General features: G+C 43.0%; 2 protein-coding genes across 9 annotated transcripts in view; one reads left to right on the top strand and one right to left on the bottom strand.

Annotated features, from left to right (window-relative positions):
- The first annotated feature begins 53 nt into the window (after positions 1–53).
- METTL21C (methyltransferase 21C, AARS1 lysine) lies at positions 54–8,645 on the top strand. 5 transcript variants are annotated; one of them, XM_083735363.1, is made up of 7 exons: positions 54–144; positions 2,078–2,196; positions 3,719–3,861; positions 5,800–5,917; positions 6,814–6,888; positions 6,992–7,089; positions 8,430–8,645. In XM_083735363.1, exons 2-7 carry the CDS (start codon positions 2,088–2,090, stop codon positions 8,478–8,480), a joined length of 594 nt encoding a protein of 197 aa, XP_083591489.1. In that variant the 5' UTR covers positions 54–144; positions 2,078–2,087; the 3' UTR covers positions 8,481–8,645. The 5 variants fall into 5 exon arrangements, with proteins under 5 accessions (XP_083591489.1, XP_083591490.1, XP_083591486.1 ...); XM_083735364.1 differs by lacking the exon at positions 6,814–6,888; XM_083735360.1 differs by having other exon boundaries at positions 6,992–8,645.
- Positions 8,241–21,688, bottom strand: part of TPP2 (tripeptidyl peptidase 2) — a 42,732-nt gene continuing 29,284 nt past the window's right edge. The window contains exons 24-30 of one of the 4 annotated variants that reach the window (XR_014563385.1): positions 20,745–20,783; positions 16,570–16,721; positions 16,333–16,429; positions 14,056–14,197; positions 11,746–11,953; positions 9,445–9,564; positions 8,241–9,197 (exon numbers count right to left, since the gene is read on the bottom strand). Coding sequence is in view for 2 of the 4 variants with exons in the window: in XM_083735201.1 (XP_083591327.1) it covers positions 9,108–9,197; positions 9,445–9,564; positions 11,746–11,953; positions 14,067–14,197; positions 16,333–16,429; positions 16,570–16,721; positions 20,745–20,783 (837 nt within the window). In the remaining 2 variants the exon portion in view is untranslated. The remainder of the gene's footprint in view (positions 9,198–9,444; positions 9,565–11,745; positions 11,954–14,055; positions 14,198–16,332; positions 16,430–16,569; positions 16,722–20,744; positions 20,784–21,688) is intronic. The other 3 variants (XM_083735201.1, XR_014563386.1, XM_083735202.1) reach the window with 3 other exon arrangements.

Below are 21,688 nucleotides of genomic sequence, written 5' to 3'. Positions count from 1 at the left end.
CTAAATGGTCTAGGGCCCGCCCCCTTCTGCAGAACCCACCCCCCCACTTGGCACACCTTCGCTATAAAAGGCACCGAGCTGGTTGAAAAATCTCTCAGCTTAGGAATTGGATCCTCGGAGTCCGGATTAATTACCACTTTCCAGGTAAAATGGTAACCTTAGCCTTTTCGTGGGGATGGTCAGTGAATGAGCTGAGACTTAAAGGGATGGGCATTTTGAACTTCATGTTTATTTTTAATATGTGCGATGTATCTTCGACAAGGGGCACAACAGGTGGTGGTTAGGTCAAGCAAGATATGTAGCGGGAGACCAGGAACATATCTCTCGATAGCGGCAAGCTTAAATTCAGAGGGAGATTTTAGAATCCGAAAGGCTAATGAACAGACCAGGAGATTTATGGTGAATGGAGGACTCTGTGGCAGGCCCAGGGCTATGAAAGCACAGCTTCCAAAGCAAGCAGAGCTCACATGAACACATGAGGCATGCAAGAGAGAAAGTGAGAGGTAAAAAGGAGGAGGTGAAGTCAGGACCGGGTTATGTGATGAGCCTGTGAGTTATGGGCACAGTTCATGGAACAGGAGACACTCTGTGTAAATCTCATTGAAATTTCCCATTCATTTCAACGGGGCGTCTGCAGAATATCCTCCCTGTGAACTTTGCTCAGCATCACTTTTCTGTCAGACATGCTACTAACCCAGGAACCCGAGAGGATGGTTTCTCGAGTGGCACATTTATCCTTTAGGGAGGTGTTTTTTCCTCCTTAACAAAGTGTTTTTCACTTACTACTTAGCTGAAAGTGACTTGACTTCACGAGGTTCTCTCTTGAGCAGAATGCCTCAAACACTCACAGATCACAAACTGCATTTGCAAATGGCAATACACCTCCCACATAAAATTAAAAAACCTTTTCGAGTCTGGATAGAGATTAAACAATTATGGAACATAAGACGGCATGGAAACAACTTTGAATGATTATTCCAGAGGGGTAGCCTTGTTACAGTCTTTTCTAGCAAAACTCTCTCTCTCACACACACACACACACACACACACACACACAGAGAGAGAGAGAGAGAGAGAGAGAGAGAGAGAGAGAGAGAATGTTTTCGGTGGCACCTTAAAAATAAAGGCCGTAATCTAGCCTCACTTACTTGGGAGTAAGCTCCATTGGCTTCAATAGGACTGACTTTTCTGTAGACCTTGTTAGGATTCCAACGTAATCTGTTTCTATTGTCACATAAGCTTTTGAGGACACCTAGTGGTTGCTATAAAAAACTAAGGTTCAGGGGACTGGGTGTCATAAATAAGAGCAGAGAGAAGGCCGTGTTCTGTCAGCTTTACAGGTGAACTACATGCTAAGCTTCTTTCAGCTGTTAAGTGGCTGGTTTGAGTAGACAGCCTGTGAGAGGTGACGCCCAAACCTGGCATTCCAGATATTTGCCTGAATTATGTGCCTCGGAAACTCCAGAGCTAGTTTTGGGAAGAGAAGTGGTGGCAAGGACCATTATTAGGGAGTGGGTGAAATATTTTGGACAGCACCTGTTGCCTATACGGCTTCCACTGTAAGAGGCAGTCCCAAACTTCTTTGAGCTCTTTGGTGGTGGAGCAAAATACGAATGTCAGAAACAAAAACTAGTTACCATATTTTTCGCTCTATAAGACGCACAGACCACAAGACGCACCTAGTTTTTGGAGGAGGGAAACAAGAAAAAAAATATTCTGAATCTCAGAAGCCAGAACAGCAAGAGGGATTGCTGCGCGGTGAAAGCAGCAATCCCTCTTGCTGTTCTGGCTTCTGGGATAGCTGCGCAGCCTGCATTCGCTCCATAAGACACACACACATTTCCCCTTACTTTTTAGGTGGGAAAAAGTGAGTCTTATAGAGCAAAAAATACGGTAAGTGTCTGAAGATTTTCACTGATGGAAAGGTCTTAACTCTGGTTTCTGGTTTTAATGTAGCATGTGCCATGTTTTTGGTACTCAACTTCTTTTCCTCAGAGGGTAAAATGAAAAAAAGTTGGGAACTATCCTCCCCCATCAGAAACCTCATGGTTTGTTTGTTTGGTGGTTCTTTCTGCAGCATTCCTGCTATGATTTCTACACAGCACCAGTTCTTCCTTAAAGCAGACCAAGGAATAATGGAGGACGAGGAACACCTGGAGGAAGGAGACAATGGCTGCTCCCTTGCATCTGACTCAGGTTTTCCTTTAAAGACAGTATCGCTTTCGCCCACTCAACCCTACACAAGTTTTTTCCCCCTAAATCAGTTGCTCTCATTAGCTCCCAAGTATTAAATAAGCAATGCTGTTGTCATTTATGAGTCTTTGGGAACACTTGTCCTTTATGTTTTCAACGAGTACGTGGTAACGCACAATGCAATTCACGACACTAGCCTCCGCACATTTATTCAGTGGTTATTCTGCGTAGGATTGCTGATTAAGTGTTTTATGCTGCTAGGAAGTAAGGAACAGCTGAATCAAATTTATTTAAGATCATTTAAATGGTTTTCAGGGAAATCTGGGGGGCTTGAGGGCAGCCTGCCTTGAACCCTTCCAGGCATGCCGATACTCAAATTTTGGGCTGAATTTGCCAAGTGATGCCAGGATGACTGTGTTTATCTCAGACAGTGGTCTACTAGGAGGAGTTCTTTCTTTGAAGGACTGTCCACACCAAGTTTTAAAATAAATAAAAGGCAAGAAGGAAGAGCAGGGCTTTGTCAACTGTTAGCTCCTGTGTTGCAGAATGAATAGGCAGATGGGTCTACAGCCAGAACCTTTCCAGTTGTGATGAGATGTATTTAAATTACTTGTCGTTGTTGTTAATTTTTTGTACCCTGCCCATCTGACTGGGTTGCCGCAGCTACTCTGGGCAGCTTCCAACATGATATACAATAGCACAACAACATCATAACGGAACCAAGCACAATTCAAAGTGTTAGTGCCTACCTTTAAAGCCCTAAACGGCCTTGGTCCAGTATACCTGAAGGAACATCTCCACCCCCATCGTTCAGCCCGAACACTGAGGTCCAGCACTGAGGGCCTTCTGGTGGTTCCCTCGCTGTGAGAATCCAAGTTACAGGGAACCAGGCAGAGGGCCTTCTTGGCAGTGGCACCCACCCTGTGGAACACCCTCCCACCAGATGACAAAGAGAAAAACAACTACCAGACTTTTAGAAGACATCTGAAAGCAGCCCTGTTTATGGAAGCTTTATAACAGACCACTGTATTTTAATACTTTGTTGGAAGCCGCCCAGAGTGGCTGGGGAAACCCAGCCAGATGGGCGGGGTATAGATAAATAATAATAATAATAATAATAATAATAATAATAATAATAATAATAATAAAGGTCCCGATATAGGGCTGCCTTCAGATGTCTATAGAAGGTTGCATTTACAGCAAATCTTTCTGATTTTGCACCTATATATATAGCTTAGCATATGCAAATCCATGCCCTCTTTTGGGAAGGCTGCATGCCATTATATTTAGCAATGCAGAAGTGCCTACCATAAGATGCCAGCTTTGAGATAAGTCTACATAAACATATTTGTGTGTCAGTGTATTGCAGGGAACTGTATAGGCATGCCAAGATTTGCAGCTTTTTGTGAGACTTTTTACCAAGATTGGCTTTCTAAGCACCCGCAACAAAGCTCAGCCCATTTTGTTTAAATTCTTGAACCCTCTTATGTTCACAGTTGACTATTGCTGACTTCTCTCCCCGCAGGGCTGCCCCGCGTGTTCAAAATATTACAGAAATGGGTTCCTAAGGCCTCTCCCTATTTTGACAAAGAACATTACTGCTACGCTGGCCACCAGATCACCATTCAAGAGTCCATCGAAAACTTTGGAGCCGTAGTATGGCCTGGCGTAAGTTTCACACAGGGAAATAACACCTCGTGAGTAAGCTTCTGTAAGATAATGAAGCATCTCGTTTTCCTTGATACCTTGTTTTAGGATCTTAAGAGATGGAAAGGTCATCAGAAGGCTATGTCAGCCAAGCCACTGCTTTCCCTTTGCTAGCGTTGCTTATAGCCTAAGGTCTCAGGACATTTATGGGGGTAAAAGTCAACCCTGTGCCCATAAAGAGCAGAGAGTTCATTGCGCACCCGATACTGGATATGTAGTTAACCCACTGAGCAAGATAAGACTGTATTCTGAACCTCCCTACAGTCCAGGATAGATTAAATGGATTAATTGAATCTATGGCTTTACACGTCCGCAGCTGTGATACTGCTGCATGGTTAATCAATGCTACATTAGTACTGAATAAGGCTGGGCGATATCTGCTGTCCAAAATCGTAATATACCACCAGCTAAACCCTGCCAACCTAGCAGTTTGAAAGCACGTCAAAGTGCAAGTAGATAAATAGGTACCTGTGCCGATCACACAGGGTCCCCGGACGTTTAACGGTCTATTGATCCCTGTGCCACCACTGTGATCGCTTCCCTGCTGCCACCAACCCGTTACTCTCAGGTACACACCGAGTCCAGACAGTTGTTAAAATCGAACCAAATAAACAAGTTTATTTTATAAGTATTAACAAGTTTATGGTTTCTCAGATAATATTCTTGTCAATTTCTTAACTTTAGTTTCTTTACTGGCCTATACCTTCCTAATACCTTCTGACTGATTATCTCAACTGTTTGACTGACTCCTCTTAACAGATTCTCTCACACCAGACTAGCCCAACCCACAGACTTATTCTCTCAGTCTCTTCTCTAGCTCCAGACTGACTTCTTAACAACTCTAACTCCTCCCCTTGGGTTCCTATTGGTTAGTCATTTTACAATTAGTTAACCCTTTTCCTTATGAACCCAGTATGATGTCATACACCTAGGAGGGCAAACGCCACAGTACCGCTCCGGCAGAAAGGCAAATGGCGTTTCCGTGCACTGCTCTGGTTTGCCAGAAGTGGCTTAGCCACACTGGCTACATGACCTGGAAAAACTGTCTGTGGACAAATGTCAGCTCCCTCGGCCAGTAAAGCGAGATAAGCGCTGCAACCCCAGAGTCATTGGTGACTGGGCTTAACTGTCAGGGGTCCTTTACCTTTTTTTTAAAAAAAACACCTCTGTGATATGGAGGTATATTACCTTGCCAGAAAGGAGGTGGGGAAGAAGTTTGTTGTGGACCATGGAGACAATTAGCCTCACTGTGCACAGCTTCTGCCCCGATGATCTCTCACCATGCAGCTTCCGAGAGTGCCACTTCCTTCCCCCCACTATTTGTATCTCCCTGACAGGTAAATGTGTAACCCCATCAAAAGCAGGCGATCTCCCATCCACCTGGTCTAGCAAACCACCAACAGCGCCTCCGTCTTATCTGGATTGAGTTTCAGTTTGCTGGCTCTCATCCAGTCCATTACCGAGGCAAGACATCGGTCCAGCCCTTCCACTGCCTCACCTGCAGATGTCCCTCATCCATGATCTGATTATGGATGAGGAGGCTGATCTGGCATGTATCACTGAAACCAGGGTGGGTGATCGGAAATTCCAAAACTGCTCTTGTGACTTTAAATAGCCTGGGCGATGTATCGATACATTGCCTGAAACCTTAGTACTGAGCGCAGCAAGGAGGAAAAAGCACTGGGGAGGCTGAAGAGATTAATCCATCACAACTCAGCCTTCCTCCTTTCATCATTTGCTTTGGGACTGAGCTTGCATTGAACTTACTACACAGAGGGCATTGTCGGTGATTTCGCATGCTGAAATCATGGGATCCACATGCACACACACTATTGCAGCTAGATTAGGTTCTAAACATTAGCACCTCCCAAATTCTGAAGACAAATTTAATTTTTTTAGGCTCTTGCTCTGTGTCAGTACTTGGAATCAAATCAGCAGGAAATCAGTCTCCGAGACAAGAAATTACTTGAACTGGGAGCTGGGACAGGCCTGGTGTCCATTGTGGCAAGTATACTAGGTTGGTAACTTGCTAAAGAGTATTTATGTTTGTGTGTTGCTTCTTGTTGCACATTTTACACCCAGTTCCTGCCTATTGACATTACCCAGTGCTCTCGAGTCCCAAACATTTGAATAGCATTTTGACAATGCTGTCTACCCACAACCTCCTTATAGACACAGCATGCCATACGAAGCCTAAAATGGGCAGCTTATCTTGTGAGTAGCTAATTACAAAAAAGCATTCTGAAATCTGTTTGTTTTGTGCCTTAACTTCATTTATCTGGCAAGGAATATAACCAAGTGCAGTAGGAGAAAGTCCAAAACAGGCTCTGATATTCCCAAAAGAGAATTGCTCCATTTATTAACCTGTAGGTGTTGCCCAGCCGGACGCAGGTGGCGCTGTGGGTTAAAGCCTCAGCGCCTAGGACTTGCCGATCAAAAGGTCGGCGGTTCGAATCCCTGCGGCAGGGTGCGCTCCCGCTGCTCGGTCCCAGCGCCTGCCAACCTAGCAGTTCGAAAGCACCTCCGGGTGCAAGTAGATAAATAGGGACCGCTTACCAGCGGGAAGGTAAACGGCGTTTCCGTGTGCAGCTCTGGCTCGCCAGAGCAGCGATGTCACGCTGGCCACGTGACCCGGAAGTGTCTCCGGACAGCGCTGGCCCCTGGCCTCTTGAGTGAGATGGGCGCACAACCCCAGAGTCTGGCAAGACTGGCCCGTACGGGCAGGGGTACCTTTACCTTTACCTTTAGGTGTTGCCCAAACAACTTTGCTAGTCTGAAATAGAACCTTTCAAAAACGTTCTTCAGATACAAAACTTCCAGCTCGCCTCATCTATAGTAAATTCTCCTTTAAAATGTGCCAGTCCAGTAAATGGATTACGGTGCTAGTCTTGGGATCTCTATGATTTGTTCTAGCCAGAGGGTGTCCTGCAGTTTTATCCAGAGACTGCAATGGCTGCTTGTTCCTGCAGAGGACAGGAAGACTAGCGAGTCAGTAATGATTACATCACTGAACAGCAAAAATGTAAACAGAGAACTGTCTTGCCTTTCTTCAGGTTATCAAGGAAGACTAATTATTTTTATTCTCTTTCAGGTGCTTTTGTGACAGCTACTGACTTGCCCGAGGTCCTTGAAAATATGGAATTCAATATTTCAAGAAACACACGCAACCTGAACGTTCACAAGCCCGAAGTGAGAAAGCTGGTTTGGGGAGAGAATCTCCACGCAGACTTCCCCAAATCAACCCATCACTATGATTTTATTGTGGCTACTGATCTGGTGTACCACCACACAGCTCTTGAAGCTCTGTTAGTCACCATAGGCTACTTTTGTCAGCCTGGGACAATCTTGTTATGGGCAAACAAATTCAGATTCAGCACAGATTACGATTTTTTGGACAGAGTTGGCCACATTCTCAATATCACGCAGCTAGCAGAATTTCCAGAGTCAAATGTCAAGTTGTTCAAAGGCACAGTAAGGGAAAATTAAGATCCGAAAGAGTGCCAGAATCTAGAACAGAGGCAGCGTAAAAGTTTACAAAGCAGTAGTTTTTAAAAGATGTTAATTAGCCTCTTCTTCACAACAGCCTGGTGCATTCAAGTTGGCTTTGGGGTTCTATTTCCCAACAATGGGTAATCCCAAAAAGCAGGACCATATGCAACGGGGGTCAAATAAGTGGAATTTAGTAAATGCTCTCCTGCTCCTTACGCAACTGTTGCCCCAGATGATTAACAGAACATGTTCGACCACCATAAAACTGCATCCTTTTGGAGCTACCCACGATGTTATGCCCTGGGTTTTTCCATAAATTTGATTTAATTGGACTTGAAAGCTTAACCCCACATCCTTGGTAGAAACAGAAAAGGTAGAAACAGAAAGGAGAGAGGACCATTTTACTCCGTAAGTCCCATGTGACTACAGAAAACATGAATAAGCAAGATGAGCGCCGCAACCCCAGAGTCGTCCGCAACTGGACCTAATGGTCAGGGGTCCCTTTACCTTTAACTAATGAACCACAGCATTTCAGATTAAAATTTAGGGTTGTGCTTCTACAAAGATAAACCAATTCCAGGTAATGGGGCTACTATGCTATAGCTTTATAGAATCCTTTTAAAAGTCCTCTGGTTCTATAATCAGTGCCAAATTGTCGTCTCAATAACAGGCATATATAATATACGCTGTGACCAATATTTGCTACAATGCTAAAATGTAACTTTTTACTTGGCCTCCATGAAGTCATATAGACTAGATTGTGTGTCCTCCCTCCATCAGCTCTGAAAACAGCATTGATTTCCTAATGCCTCCCTTTAGGTACTCTTGAAAAAATTAGGACAGATCTCAGCTTTGTTTCATTGTTTTATTATTAACAAAATTAAAAGTATGAGAGTGCGCACGTTTTTGATCTTGAAATTTGCACATTTATTTAGCAGTTTTACATTTCCCCCCCCAAAAAAACATTATTAACATATCTGTATGTATAAGTTTTACAATACCTGATTTAAGTGTTAACTGACTGTTTATACACGTATCAGTTTATCCGATACTCTGCAACACATGGATATTTGAGAGCATCTCCGAGTTGAAGATATTCAAGAGCACCTTTTGCACCAGCAATTCAAAATACATTTGCAGTGAGTGTGAAAGTTTTTAATTTTTTTAAAAAAATTCAAAATGTAAACTCTTGCAAGTGATACTGGTAATTAAGTTCCATTACTGTTAAGTCTAATAAATAAGGTTTTAGCTACTCCGAAGGAGTTTTTTTTTTTTTAAGGCCTTCATACAATTGAAAACATCAATGTTAAAACCCTGCTCATTGTAAAAAGAACCGCTTGTACAGGCTTGTGGTTAAAATTACAAACAGTTAAGAACCACATACACATGCAAGAAACCTTCCCATCTTCATTTCCTAATAATCCTTGGAGCTGGCTATTTCGGAACACCCATTGCCAGCAATGCGATGTATGCAAAACATTTTGTTTGTATGTTTTTATTTCTAGGGCAACTAAGAGTTACGCCCAGAAATTAAATATCTAAGCCTAAATAGGCTCCTTGATGTCAGGAGCCGAACCCTCACACAACCCCCTTGTCCTCTGATTAATAACATACGATATAAGCATTCAATAATGGATGAAAACATGCATTCCAGTAATATAATGTATCTTTATATCCAAACAACGTAAGAACATCTCAGATTTACAATGGCAGCAATTTCAAAACACACAATAATCGGGTGGATACATCACGGGAAGCCAGTTTTCAGTGAAAGATGCACAGTGTGTCCATCCAAGCGACTTCATTAGCTAAAGAAGAAAAAAATTAAAGTACACTTTTACATTTTCCACTATTAAACAAAGTCCACTAAAAATGTTGACTTTTTAAAAAACTGCATTCTATTAAGTAGCCGGGGGGGGGGGAGAATTACATATGAACACACCTGATTCTCTACCTATTTTGGGGGAGCTGTAACCTTTTCATAAACTTCCAAAAATACCAACAAAACTTGCATGCAGCCTTGAGTTAGCCGAGGCAATAATGAAGATTGCTTACCAGTATGCAATTCTTCAAGTTTTCTTTGGTAGGTTTCTCTTCCGCAAGCTTTGTTGCAAATTTGAGACCTCGGCCGTACATTTTATTTACCAGGGCGTGCTTATAGGCAAATGGTAAAACCTACACAGGGTGAAAAATAAAAGGTGAGATTTGTAAGCCAGGAAAACAGCTCGGTCTCCAAAATTTACCAGTCCCGGTTCTATTTCAGACTTGACACCAGCAGTGCAAGGGTTGTGGGGAAACACAAGACCCTTTTGCATCGAAGTTGCCCTAACAACCAGTCCTTAATGCTGCTAAAGCAAAAGTTGGGAGGCTGTTGGATCCCTCCAAAATTAAATATTTGTAAGAAGAGAAGTTCTTTTGTATTGTACCATCAGGCACTTTGCAGAGTATGCAAGAGGACAGGTCCCTGGCCCTGAAGAGCTTATCGTTTCAAATTCAACACCAGGCAAACAAGGCAACACTATTTGCCAGGGAGCCAGTGTGGTGTAGTGGTTAAGAGCGGTAGTCTCCTAATCTGGGGAACCAGGTTCGCGTCTCCGCTCCTCCACATGCAGCTGCTGGGTGACCTTGGGCCAGTCACACTTCTGTGAAGTCTCTCAGCCCCACTCACCTCACAGAGTGTTTGTTGTGGGGGAGGAAGGGAAAGGAGACTGTTAGCCGCTTTGAGACTCCTGAAGGGGAGTGAAAGGCGGGATATCAAATCCAAACTCTTCTTCTCTTCTTCTTCTTCTATTTCAGCTACATGTACTTAAGCTTAGTTACAGGAAAAGCAGTGTTTCCAACCCTTTGCTCTCCCGATGCTTTGGGCTACAACTCCCAGCAGCTGCATGATTCACTGGGTTGGTGAAGGTTGCAACAGGCCCAAAGAATTAGGGGACCAGCCAGTGTGGTGTAGTGGTTAAGAGTGGTAGACTCGTAATCTGGTGAACCGGGTTCGCGTCTCCGCTCCTCCAAATGCTGGGTGACCTTGGGCTAGTCACAGTTCTTTGAAGTCTCTCAGCCCCACTCACCTCACAGAGTGCTTGTTGTGGGGGAGGAAGGGAAAGCAGAATGTTAGCCCCTTTGAGACTCCTTTGGGTATGATAAAGCGGGATATCAAATCCAAACACAGAGGTGGAAGAGCCAAGAGGGGAATCATCATTGCCTGGATGGCGAGGCTTGAAAGTGGAAGGCTGAACAAAACCATTTCTGGCCTGATGTAGCAAGACGATGCTTACACTTATGAAAACATTCTTGATTTTAAAAACTATTTTTCTGCAAATTTGATTGTATGCTTTTGTTATTTACAGTATGAAAAATTGTAAGGCTTTTGTCAAAAAAACAAACAAACCCCACGAAGTTGGCTGTGGCGAATGGCTGCAATCCTACAAATCTGGATTAAAAACCAATAATGAAAGATTTCCGTTATTGTGTTGGCATTCTCTGCTGTGTAGGAATACACAGTTTAGGTGGCCAAAATAATAAGAAAAAACCCAATGTCTTACCAAAGGCTAAAGTTGAGACTACATAGAAAACCAGTCTGTATAAGCAGCATATGAAGGATTCCCTCCTTCAGTTATATGAATCTAATTTTGCTCCCCAACTTCCATATACCATATTTTTCGCACCATAGGACACACTTTTTCCCCTCCAAAAATGAAGGGGAAATGTGTGTGCGTCCTATGGTGCGAATGTAGGCTTTCGCTGAAGCCTGGAGAGTGAGAGGGATCGGTGCGCACCAACCCCTCTCGCTCTCCAGGCTTCAGGAGAGCCCCACAAGCTCGGGGGACAGCGGGAAGGCGGAACGCTGCCATCCCGCTGTCCCCCGACTTGGTTTGAAGGCTGGTGGGGGGAGAAGCCTGCTCCTCCCCGTCGCCAGCCCCGCAAACTCGGGAGACAGCAGGAGAGGTGCAGCACGCCCTTCCCGCTGTCCCTCGACTTGGCTAGAAGGCTGGCGGGGGGAGAAGCCTGCTCCTCCCCGTCGCCAGCCCTGCAAACTCGGGGGACAGCGCTGGGCTCCCGCTGCTTGCGGAGAGTTGCCTGCATGCTGAAGCCTGCGCGCACTGAGCTCAGCGCGTCCAGGCTTCGCGGACCTCTCCGCAAGCGGCGGGAGCGCTCCCGCTGCTTGCGGAGACTTGTCTGCATGCTGAAGCCTGCGCATGCTGAGCTCAGCGCGTCCAGGCTTCGCGGACCTCTCCGCGAAGCTCGAGCTTCCCCCGCCCCAGCCCCACACCTGGGGGGGGAAAAAATAATTTCCCCCCCTTTATTTCCCCCCCAAAAAAAACCTGGGTGCGCCCTATGGTGCGAAAAATACGGTACCTTGGTGTCGAACAGGTCAGTCCATTTGGTTATTTCCCAGAAAGTTTCTGCCAGAACATCCAAGCCACCCTCCTGCTGGTCATCTTTAGATTCTGCATCGCCCGACACAGCCCCTTCTTGGGCCTGAAACTGCAGGATTTGGTCAGATAACGCACTTCCTTTCCGACAGAGAGCATCCACTAACGTAGATTTCTGCTTGTCCATCTCACTAAATGGGAAGCACACAAGAGGATGACAGCATTTGCAGTGAAGCATGCCCCCTTTTTATATAAAAAGAGAGTCCTGAGGTGCACAAACTGAATAATAAATCATTTATAATAGGTGTATATGCAGGGTCCCATCCCCATTACTCCCAAATATTTCTTCAACTGGTTATTTTATATACATGTCAAAACTCAACTATCTATTATATTTAGACAACAGGAACACAAACTGCTAAGTTGCAAGGAAGACATAAGTACCCTAAATAAATAAATAAAAGCAATAGTTGATTTTATTTTGATTATGCATTTTGTGATTTTATATTTTGATTTTATTTCCTGAGACCTGCAGGTATAGGGCAGTATATAAATTCAATTATTTACTACTACTACTACTACTATTATTATTATTACATTTTGTGTGCCCCACCCATCTGTTGCCCCAGCCACTTCCAACATATATGAAAGCAAAATAAAACATTAAAAAAACTTCCCTATACAGGGCTGCCTTCACATGCCTTCTAAAGGTTGTATAGTTAAATAATAATAATAATAATAATAATAATAATAATAATTCAAGATTCAGGTAGGTAGCCATGTTGGTCTGACGCAGTCGAAATAATAATAATTCAGTTATTTAAAATACACAGTGTTCCTACATAATGAGCACAGAATTAATCTGCTGCAGTACAATCACAACTTATGGGAATTTAGCTTAATAATAATAATTTTATTATTTGTACCTTGCCCATCTGACTGGGTTGTCCCAGCAACCTTGGGAGGCTTCCAGCATATACGAAAACCATAATAAAACTTCAAACATTAAAAAAACCTCACTATACAGGGCTGACTTCAGGTGACTTCTAAAGGTTGCATTGTTACTTATCCCATTGACATCTGGCATGTGTGATTTCAGCTTTACGAAGTTGAAATTGCGCAAATGAAATGCATGGAAGGTGGAGAAGCTTAAAAGCTCCTTTTGCAAAGGAGTAGTAAGAACTTTTAAGCTTTCCAACTGGCTTACTGGGTTCTGGGACACTTTCGTGAGATCTCATGGAAACTCAGATGGCCACGCAAGGTCCCTTGAGAGCATCCCAGAGCCTGGTAATCTCTCTGCCTTGCCTGGTACACAACTCATGTAAAAATGCTTGCAGTTTGCTTTCAAGTACACATGCTTTTGCAAAAATGAGTTCTGAGAATGGAAAAAATTAGAAAGATATGGGAACGGCTGGAAATTTGGCAGTTGACAGGGATGACTTAAAATAATAAGGGAGTAAATGAATAAATGGAACCCGACAATCTCATTCATATATGGAACAACAGATTTAAGGTCAGATCGCTTGCTGCTCTAAGGGAACTGAATTTCTACCCATTTATATAATTCATTTAAATGTTTGGTGTTGGAATCTTTAAAGGTAATTCATATAGTTATTTAAGAAATTGATACTTAAGACATGTTTTAAAAAGATGGTGAAATATAACTGATGTCAAAGGTTTTCAATTAATATATAGGACTATCAAAAGCTTTAAATAAAAGGATGTGCTGCATTATGCAATATTCTTACTAGCAAAAGAAATGTTGTGATCTAAAACATCTGGAGGGGGTGGGGGAAGCTGAGTTATAATGTATTCCCAATGCAAGATTTCTGGTCTTAACTCAGTCCACTAATTATTCTGAACATTTCAGTGTTCTGTATCGAATAATAGTTCACAAGATGCTGCTTAGAAAACCTGTGGATTTCAATTCTGAACTTAAGACTCTTCCCTGATTGCTCATGCAGATCATGGTCTCTAACCACTTACAACATCCATAATAAAAATCCCAGCCACTACCATCTATTTCATCTGAAAATTTAGGACAGAAGAAGCTTCAATTCAAAGCTGCTTCTAATTGTCACTGGCTACGATCCAACACAAAATGTTCAACACATTAAGGCTCACTGCAACAAATGGACATTATGTTGGTTGGTGGCCACTGTTGTCCTATCAGGATCATGGAATTGATCTTTAAAATAATTTCATCTTTAGAGTAACGTAATCTTTTAAGCTACGAAGTGGGGACAGCCTTAGGCCAAGTTGCAGAAATAAGTTGCAAGGAAAAAGTATTTACTGGTTAGGTACTTTTTTATAGTAGCAGCATCAGGTCTGGGATCTGTCTTCATAGCGAGATAAATGGCGAGGGCTGTTTGATCAATATGTGAGATAACAGTATTAGCTGCCTCAATAATGTCGTTCAACCTTTTCATTCTTTCCTAGTGGAAACAAACAAAGCACATTGCATTATTACTCATGCATGAAGAGACATTAATGCAACAATAGGCTAACATGTACAGTCATTCAATACCTCTGTCATGGACACAATAACATAAGATCAAGAATCATGCTGCACAATATTGGGGGGGAAACATATTCAACACATAGCCCTAAAAGAAGCAACTTGAATATGTTTCTATCATTTACCAGTTTAAGTTCTTGCTGCAATACCGGGATAATAAAATATTGCTGGTGGTTACTAGTTTTCAGCAGCATTGGAGGGAAAGGCCAAAGAGGTTTATGTAACACTGTATTAAAGATCAACGCTCCTTAAGAATCTCGGGCCACTTTAAAGACCAACAGGTTTACTATGGCATAGGCTTTTGTGGACAACTTCATCAAATGAAGGAAAGGCAATCTTAAATTGGGAAACTTATTATTTTATTTATTACATTTATATACCACCTTTAAAGGGACGCAGGTGGCGCTGTGGGTTAAACCATAGAGCCTAGGACTTGCCGATCAGAAGGCCGGCGGTTTGAATCCCCGCGAGCTCCTGTTGCTCAGTACCTGCTCCTGCCAACCCAGCAATTCGAAAGCACGTCAAAGTGCAAGTAGATAAATAGGTACCTCTCTGGCAGGAAGGTAAACGGCATTTCCGTACGCTGCTCTGGTTCGCCAGAAGCGGCTCAGTCATGCTGGCCACATGACCCGGAAGCTGTATGCTGGCTCCCTCGGCCAATAAAACGAGATGTGCGCTGCAACCCCAGAGTCGGCCACGACTGGACCTAATGGTCAGGGGTTCCTTTACCCTATACCACCTTTATCTTCCAAGGATCTCAAGGTGATGTACAGGTTTCTCCCCCTCCTCATTTGGTCCTTACAACAATCCTGTGAGGTAGGTTAGGCCAAGAGATGGTGACTGGCCCAAGGTCACCCAGTGAGCTTCATAGCTGAGTGGGTATTCAAACCCTGCTCTCCCAGGTCCTTGCCCAACCTTTACGCGCCCATGTTATGTACATATATATGGTGGTGAATTTAGGGGGAACGAGGTCTGAGGGAAGGAAAATGCAAGAGGATTACCAAGCAGATGATTACCAAGAAGCAAACAGGGCAATGTTAGCGATTATAAACATCCAGGTATTGAGAAGCTAGTTTAACACATGTAGCATGATAAAACTGTATGATTGAGGCTTGAGCTACATGTGGCAGAACTGAAACGCCCAATCTATTTTGCTTTAGTTGCTTCACACTGGAATTTTCTTTTGGAGTACCGTTATTCAAGGGTGACCACCTTAAAACCAGTCACAGAATATTCCGGAAGACTAAAACGTTCTGCTGCTTGTTTCTCAGTACTGTCAATTTCTGATCTCCAACTCCTGCTCTTATGCGTCAACCTCACCAAAGCACTGATCTGTATAAGTACCAATTCCCTGAACAAAATTTAAGTTATAATAATAACAAATTTTTATTTATACCCCTCCCTCTCCGGCCAGGGATGGGCTCAGGGCAGCTAACACCAAATATAAATTACAATAAAACGTAATAGAAAAAAACCCAAACACAGTTAATTAAAATACGGCTTAAAATACAGCTTGAAATGCAGCCTCATTTTAGCGTAGCCCATAAATCAAGACCATAAAGGGAGGAATCATCAGATATTCACCCGAGCCAGTTATCCATGCTGGTCCTACATGGGCCAGCAAAAAAGCCAAGGGAAAATTTATATGCCAAATCCCATATAAGGGGTCAGAGTGAGTCTAAGCTGAAGGCCAGGCAGAACAGCTCCATCTTGCAGGCCCAGCAGAAAGATGTCAAATCCCGCAGGGCCCTGGTCTCTTGTGACAGAGCGTTCCACCAAGTCGGGGCCAGTGCTGAAAAGGCCCTGACCCTAGTTGAGATCAATCTAACCTCCTTGAGGCTCAGGACCTCCAAAGTGTTGTTATTTATGGACCTTAAGGTCCTCCACAGGGCATACCAGGAGAGGTGGTCCTGTAGGTATGAGGGTTCACTATTCCAGGCTGCCCAGAGCACTGAATTCAAAGCTTAAGATACGTGAAGTACAAATAAGTGGCCGGGAGCAGACTTAAAACTGCCAAGTGCAATTTTGGTGTTTCTTTTAAATGCTTCTCACCTTTTCAGAATCCAGCTGATGAAGTCTTGCAACATACAAGGGCAGATGATTAGGGAAGGCCTCTTTCAATTCATTATACATGTCACTGGTCTCGAGCCTAAAGAGAAAAAAGTATGAATGAAGTTGCTGACTGAGCAGTCCCTGGGTAGCAGACCATGGAAAAGGGACATAAACTCTATTAATAAATCTGTTCTTTGAAGGATGCAATTTGACACTAGGAGACTAACAGAAACTTACTTAGTCATCCATTGTATCTTCAGGTCTCTTAAAGCTTCAGCAAATTCATCCTTTGCGTCTTTTTCCTTTTCAGGCTCTTTCTCCTTCTCCTTGTTGCCATTCTTACTTTTTATTGGTGATGGGATCAGATGATAGTGAACTGGAATTATATCCTGCAGTAGTGGGGGGAAAGCATAGTACTCAAAACGCAGCCATATTTTTTCTTAGGGCTACGCTACGCAAACAAGAGCAAAGCAAGATACAAGCATGATAATCACATCAGCAAGAATACAGAGTACTTGTAAGAAATTTCTCTGTAAACACACAAGTGAATTGTAATCTCAGTTAAAGAGAAAGGTCACCAATGTTTGCCTGCACACTGTTACAGATACACAAGTCAAAAGCAGGGAGTTCCACAGTTCTAGGACCATAAGTAATTGGCCCCATTTCTCAACCTAACAGAACATGATGGCAGGCACCTGAGAAACGCCCCCGAAGCAGACCTTAGCATATGGGCAAAGATGGTCCATCAGTTAAGCTGCTCACAAGGCCCTTAGGGATTTAAAGATTAAAGACAAGCACTCTGAGCTGGGCACAGACGCTCACTGGTAAGCCAGTGTGACCGGCACAAAACTGGAGTTATGTTTGTGACTTTCTGGCCCCCCACTAGCATCCAGGCAGATTCTGCAACTGGCCATCTGTCTTCAGAGGCAATCCCAATGTCTGAATGCACCTGTATGCTGCTCACTTGTCCTAAGAGAAGTACAACCCTATCCAGGGACTGTTTCACACATCTATTGACACTATACTTCTGAAAGACCAATGCAGTAGTAAAAGGGAGCTGTTGCTTATGTTTGAAGCCGCACGAGAAGATAAGCTTATGCAATGATCAAGGAGTAGCTCAAATGATTTAGTATATTCACCGAAGCCTTTAAAATTGTGATCCAAAGTCATTTCAGCCAGCAGACTTACACATTCATTCCATCACAGAGACCCCAGCAGACTGACTTAAAATGTGTTGTGCCTTATTTGATTCCAAAATCTCACACTCCCTTTCTCCCCCCCCCCCCCAAAAAAAGGAAAATGCATCAGATGCAGCTGTCCAACAGAGCACACAAATTATGTCTGGTGCAGTAACATGGTAGAATTTTGTTCACATGAAAAACCTGATTTCAAAAAAAGTCCAGCTGTGGGACAAAATAAATTCTTATAATCTTCCCATCTTGTTATGCACTGTCATAATTCTCATGATCACATAGTTCAAGTAGGTATTTAATTTTTTGGTTTTTGTTTTAAAAGAGATCATTACAATGGGATTGGTGTCAAACCCCAACATAGTGAAACCTCAAATTTAACAATAACTACCTGTGGGCAGTATTTAACTAAGTAGTTGCACTAGTGCAGGGATTAGCAATAGCGCAACAGGATTTTCCCATCCTGCATATGCCCTGCACCATCTCCAAATTTACACTAGAGGCTTGGGGGGGGGGAAACCCTAGAACAGGTTAAGGGTCAACATGGGGGGAAGACTGTTCCATTACAACCTTTTATCTTGATACATGCCAGGCTTCTGAAAAAAGCTATTCACACCACCATTTTCCACTGAAGGAAAAACACACAAAGTATGACTACAGAATACCATCCTTGGTTTGAACTCTCATACAGCAGCTTGCTTTCACTAAATCAGAGTCCCTGCCAAATCCATCTCTTTTTAGAACATCTCAGTTGGGGTCTATTGACTCCCCAGAGAGTAGGTTTCATCCCTGAGCTTTCCCCAACCAACACACAGCCTCCAGTGTGAATCAGTGAAATGTGTGAAGTAGACTCATGTAAAAGGGAAACTGCTCTCCCTTTCCTAAAAGGCAAGGATCAGTGCCAGACCACTGCTTTTCTGCCCATTTCTCTAGAACTGTTCCAGGAAGCCCATGCAGCTGCTTAACATTTAGCCAGTCATCTCAAAGATTCTGCTTTCAATTGTGTTTTATTGTACATATTTATTTTTTTCTTCCCTGCCCTTATATTTCATGAGATGACTATATATAAACACTTTCATAAACAAGAAAAAAGAATGGGAACAGCAACTAGGAGGAAACTTATCAGCTGAGATTTTGGTGCTCAAAGAGAAAGTCACGAAGCTATGTTGCATGCACGGCTTCAGAGGAAATTATGTGAATGCATAGTTATGTACACGTGATTCTTCTTTCAAAATATTAATTCCAGCAGCATTATATAACACGAATGCCCCCAAAATGCAAGAATCCATGAGAAGTCTCCCCAAGGTACAACAGACCCAGGCAAATGGCAATCACTTTTAGGAATTATGCTATCAAGCTACAGATGCAGAACAATGTCTTCTAAAGGCTATAAAATCAGCAGCACCACCATCACAATACAAATTCAGAAACCACAGTATGATCAAATTAAATTAGTATGTAGAGTTGAAAGATGTTAGCGTTTTCTGGTAAGTGTCTCCTCACTGAAGAGAGAGGTTTCCAGCCCCTGGTTTATGGGATCAATGCAAAAAATTCACCGAGGTCTCCTGAACAATAAATGAACTGACCGCACAGAGCTTGAAAAACAGCAATAATCTCCTGGCATTAGAAAGTAGCACAAATCAAGCGGGACAGTGCTAATACACAACAAGTGAGAAGAAATGCTTAAAACAACATTGGTAATCTTCACCTGCTGTCTCCATCTGCTGGTAGACTGCTCTTGCATAGTTTGCTACATCCCCCCTCACTACAAGAACACAAGACAGAGCAGGCTACTAATATTGTTCGTTCCCAGAGAAGACTGAAGGCACCTTCTGGAAACATTTCTCAGACTCCACAGCAACCTCAAACCTCTGCATAGGAAGCACAGGGTTCGCTCAGTTTCATTTGCCAAGCATATACAGAGATTCTGAGACCACGAATGTGCAGGGCCCCTCTTCTTTTACAATCTCACACTGTTATAATAAACTAGATCAGATGCAATCAGATTTAAATTCTATTCCACAAAATGTTGCTAGCAGAACAAGAAGCGTCTGTTCAGCAAGGGGGACCAGAAGTAACATTCCCTCTGCCTAGATCACGATGGCTCTACCATAATATTTGCACTGGTCGTAATCATTTAACCCAGACAATGATAATTGATAATGTAAAGGGGAGAGCTGTGTTAAGAAAAATGCACTGGGCCATCACAGCTCCATGATCAGAGTAAATTCTCTGTGCAGAGAAGGTCGCACCTTCAATCTCTGACAACCCCATGTAGCAGGTGATGGGAAAGACCTCCTTCCAAGACCCACTAAGCAGGTCGTCTCTAAAAGCTGGCAATACTGGGCCAGATTGGGGTGGCAAATCATATATGAATGGTGAGCCAAATCTGAATTTCTCATACCCTTTGCAGGCCAAATTAGACAGGTGGGCTAATCAGGTGATGGGTGCTTTAAAGTGCTTGCAATCATGGGGACATCATGTGGGGCTTGCAAAGAGTTGACCATCAGCATTTTGCAACTCCCTTCAAGGACTGGCTGACTGCAGAGTCTCCTCCAATAAGAGAAACTCAGCGCAGCTGATTCCATAGAACATAAAGAGTGGAGAGCTCCACAGAACATTGAAGTCAATAACACGCACCAACTTTGGGCTTAACTTTCTGCAGCAACTGACTATACTCCCTCAACTACAAGCCTCCCTTGCTAATGCACGATTGGGAAAGCACTTTAAGGCACTGGCAGCTGCAACTCCACCTGTCCTGGGCCTGATGTCATATGTGGGCAGTTTGGTGTGGTTTGGGAAAAATGCCCTTGCAGGCCCAACTGGAACCCATGGTGGGCCTTATCAGAAACCCATGGCGGGCCTTATAGTCCTGATCTGCAAATGGTGGCTTTCAAATGACAACGCTGTATGAACATTGTATGTATAGTTCATCTCGTCTTTGCTGGTGGATAGTCTTGCGGGGTTGGAGTAGCTAGGTAGGAGAAAATTCCCTTTGAAACAAATGGATTCTGCAGGGCAAAGTCCAATTTTTATGTGTACACCCATTACCACTGCTATATTATAATGCGTCACTATTAAAAAAAAAGAGGTGATGCTCAAGAAGCATTGTTCATTTTGTATTAAAGGCAACTGCGAATACAGAGAAGTCAACTCAGTATAATACTTTAAGTCATATGCAAAAAGACTTAAGCACATCTTTCAAAAACTGACAATCAGTACCTTTTTAAACTTTCCTTGTCGCTTTGCTGCAGACTGCCCCTGGGAGTTAGAATAACACACTGTAAGAACACATGCACAAAACTCTGTGGAATGGAGCCACCTCCTCCCATCACGTTTTTGTTCTCTACTCAGGGACCTAAAAGTCAGTGCCTTGTTCCCTTTAAATATTGCTTATAAGATAATATCTGAGCATATTAGAATAAAACGAATGTATCCTGTTGCACTTTAGGTTGTTGTTGTTTTTAAAAAAGCAAGCAAATGTTAAGAGAGCTAATCAAATTGAGCTTTTGACATGGCCACCATAAAGTGAATGTGGCAATCTCAATTATTTAGCAACAAGTTAACAGAAGCTGCTCCCCGTCCCAAGTTAAAAAAAACACCTAAGTAACTGAACACCTCAATTTCTGTCTCCCACTGAATATGCCGCTGGTTGTAGCAGGAACGCAAGAAGATGGATGCTATTGTTTTTAACACTCCGCAACAGGACTGTGTGGAGAAATTCTGACCAAATGTTCAAGCCAGCTTGAGATTTTGGTTCTCTTGAAATCATTATGCACACACTGACATGCTCATACATTATACCCTGCCTTCCTTGGTCAACAGCTTTTCCCGCACACAACACTGCCACCGTTAACGAAATTATTTCTTTAGCATCAAAACACACAAAAAATGAGGTCAGGAAGATATAGGGCAAAGCAGTTAGGCTGGTTGAAGCAAGCCTATGGCCACCGTGTTAAATTTCTTTAAATAGCTATATGATCTAGCCTAAGGTTCTCCCTTGAGACCAACTTGTCTTCTCAGTGACTTCACTTTGGCGAGCGGCTTGTGACCACTGGTCCTGAAAGCATCTTCAAAAATATGTCAAGTTCTGATCCATTTTTCTCCTGGCTGTACTTCACCAAAACGTGCTACAACGGTAATCCTTTAGCATTGGTAGATAAAAT

Source organism: Podarcis gaigeae (assembly GCF_964106915.1).
Source record: "Podarcis gaigeae genome assembly, chromosome: 4".
NCBI classification, from domain to species: Eukaryota; Metazoa; Chordata; class Lepidosauria; order Squamata; family Lacertidae; genus Podarcis; species Podarcis gaigeae.
The sequence above is the reverse complement of the archived record's forward strand: the minus strand, read 5'-3'. Positions and strand labels throughout refer to the sequence as shown.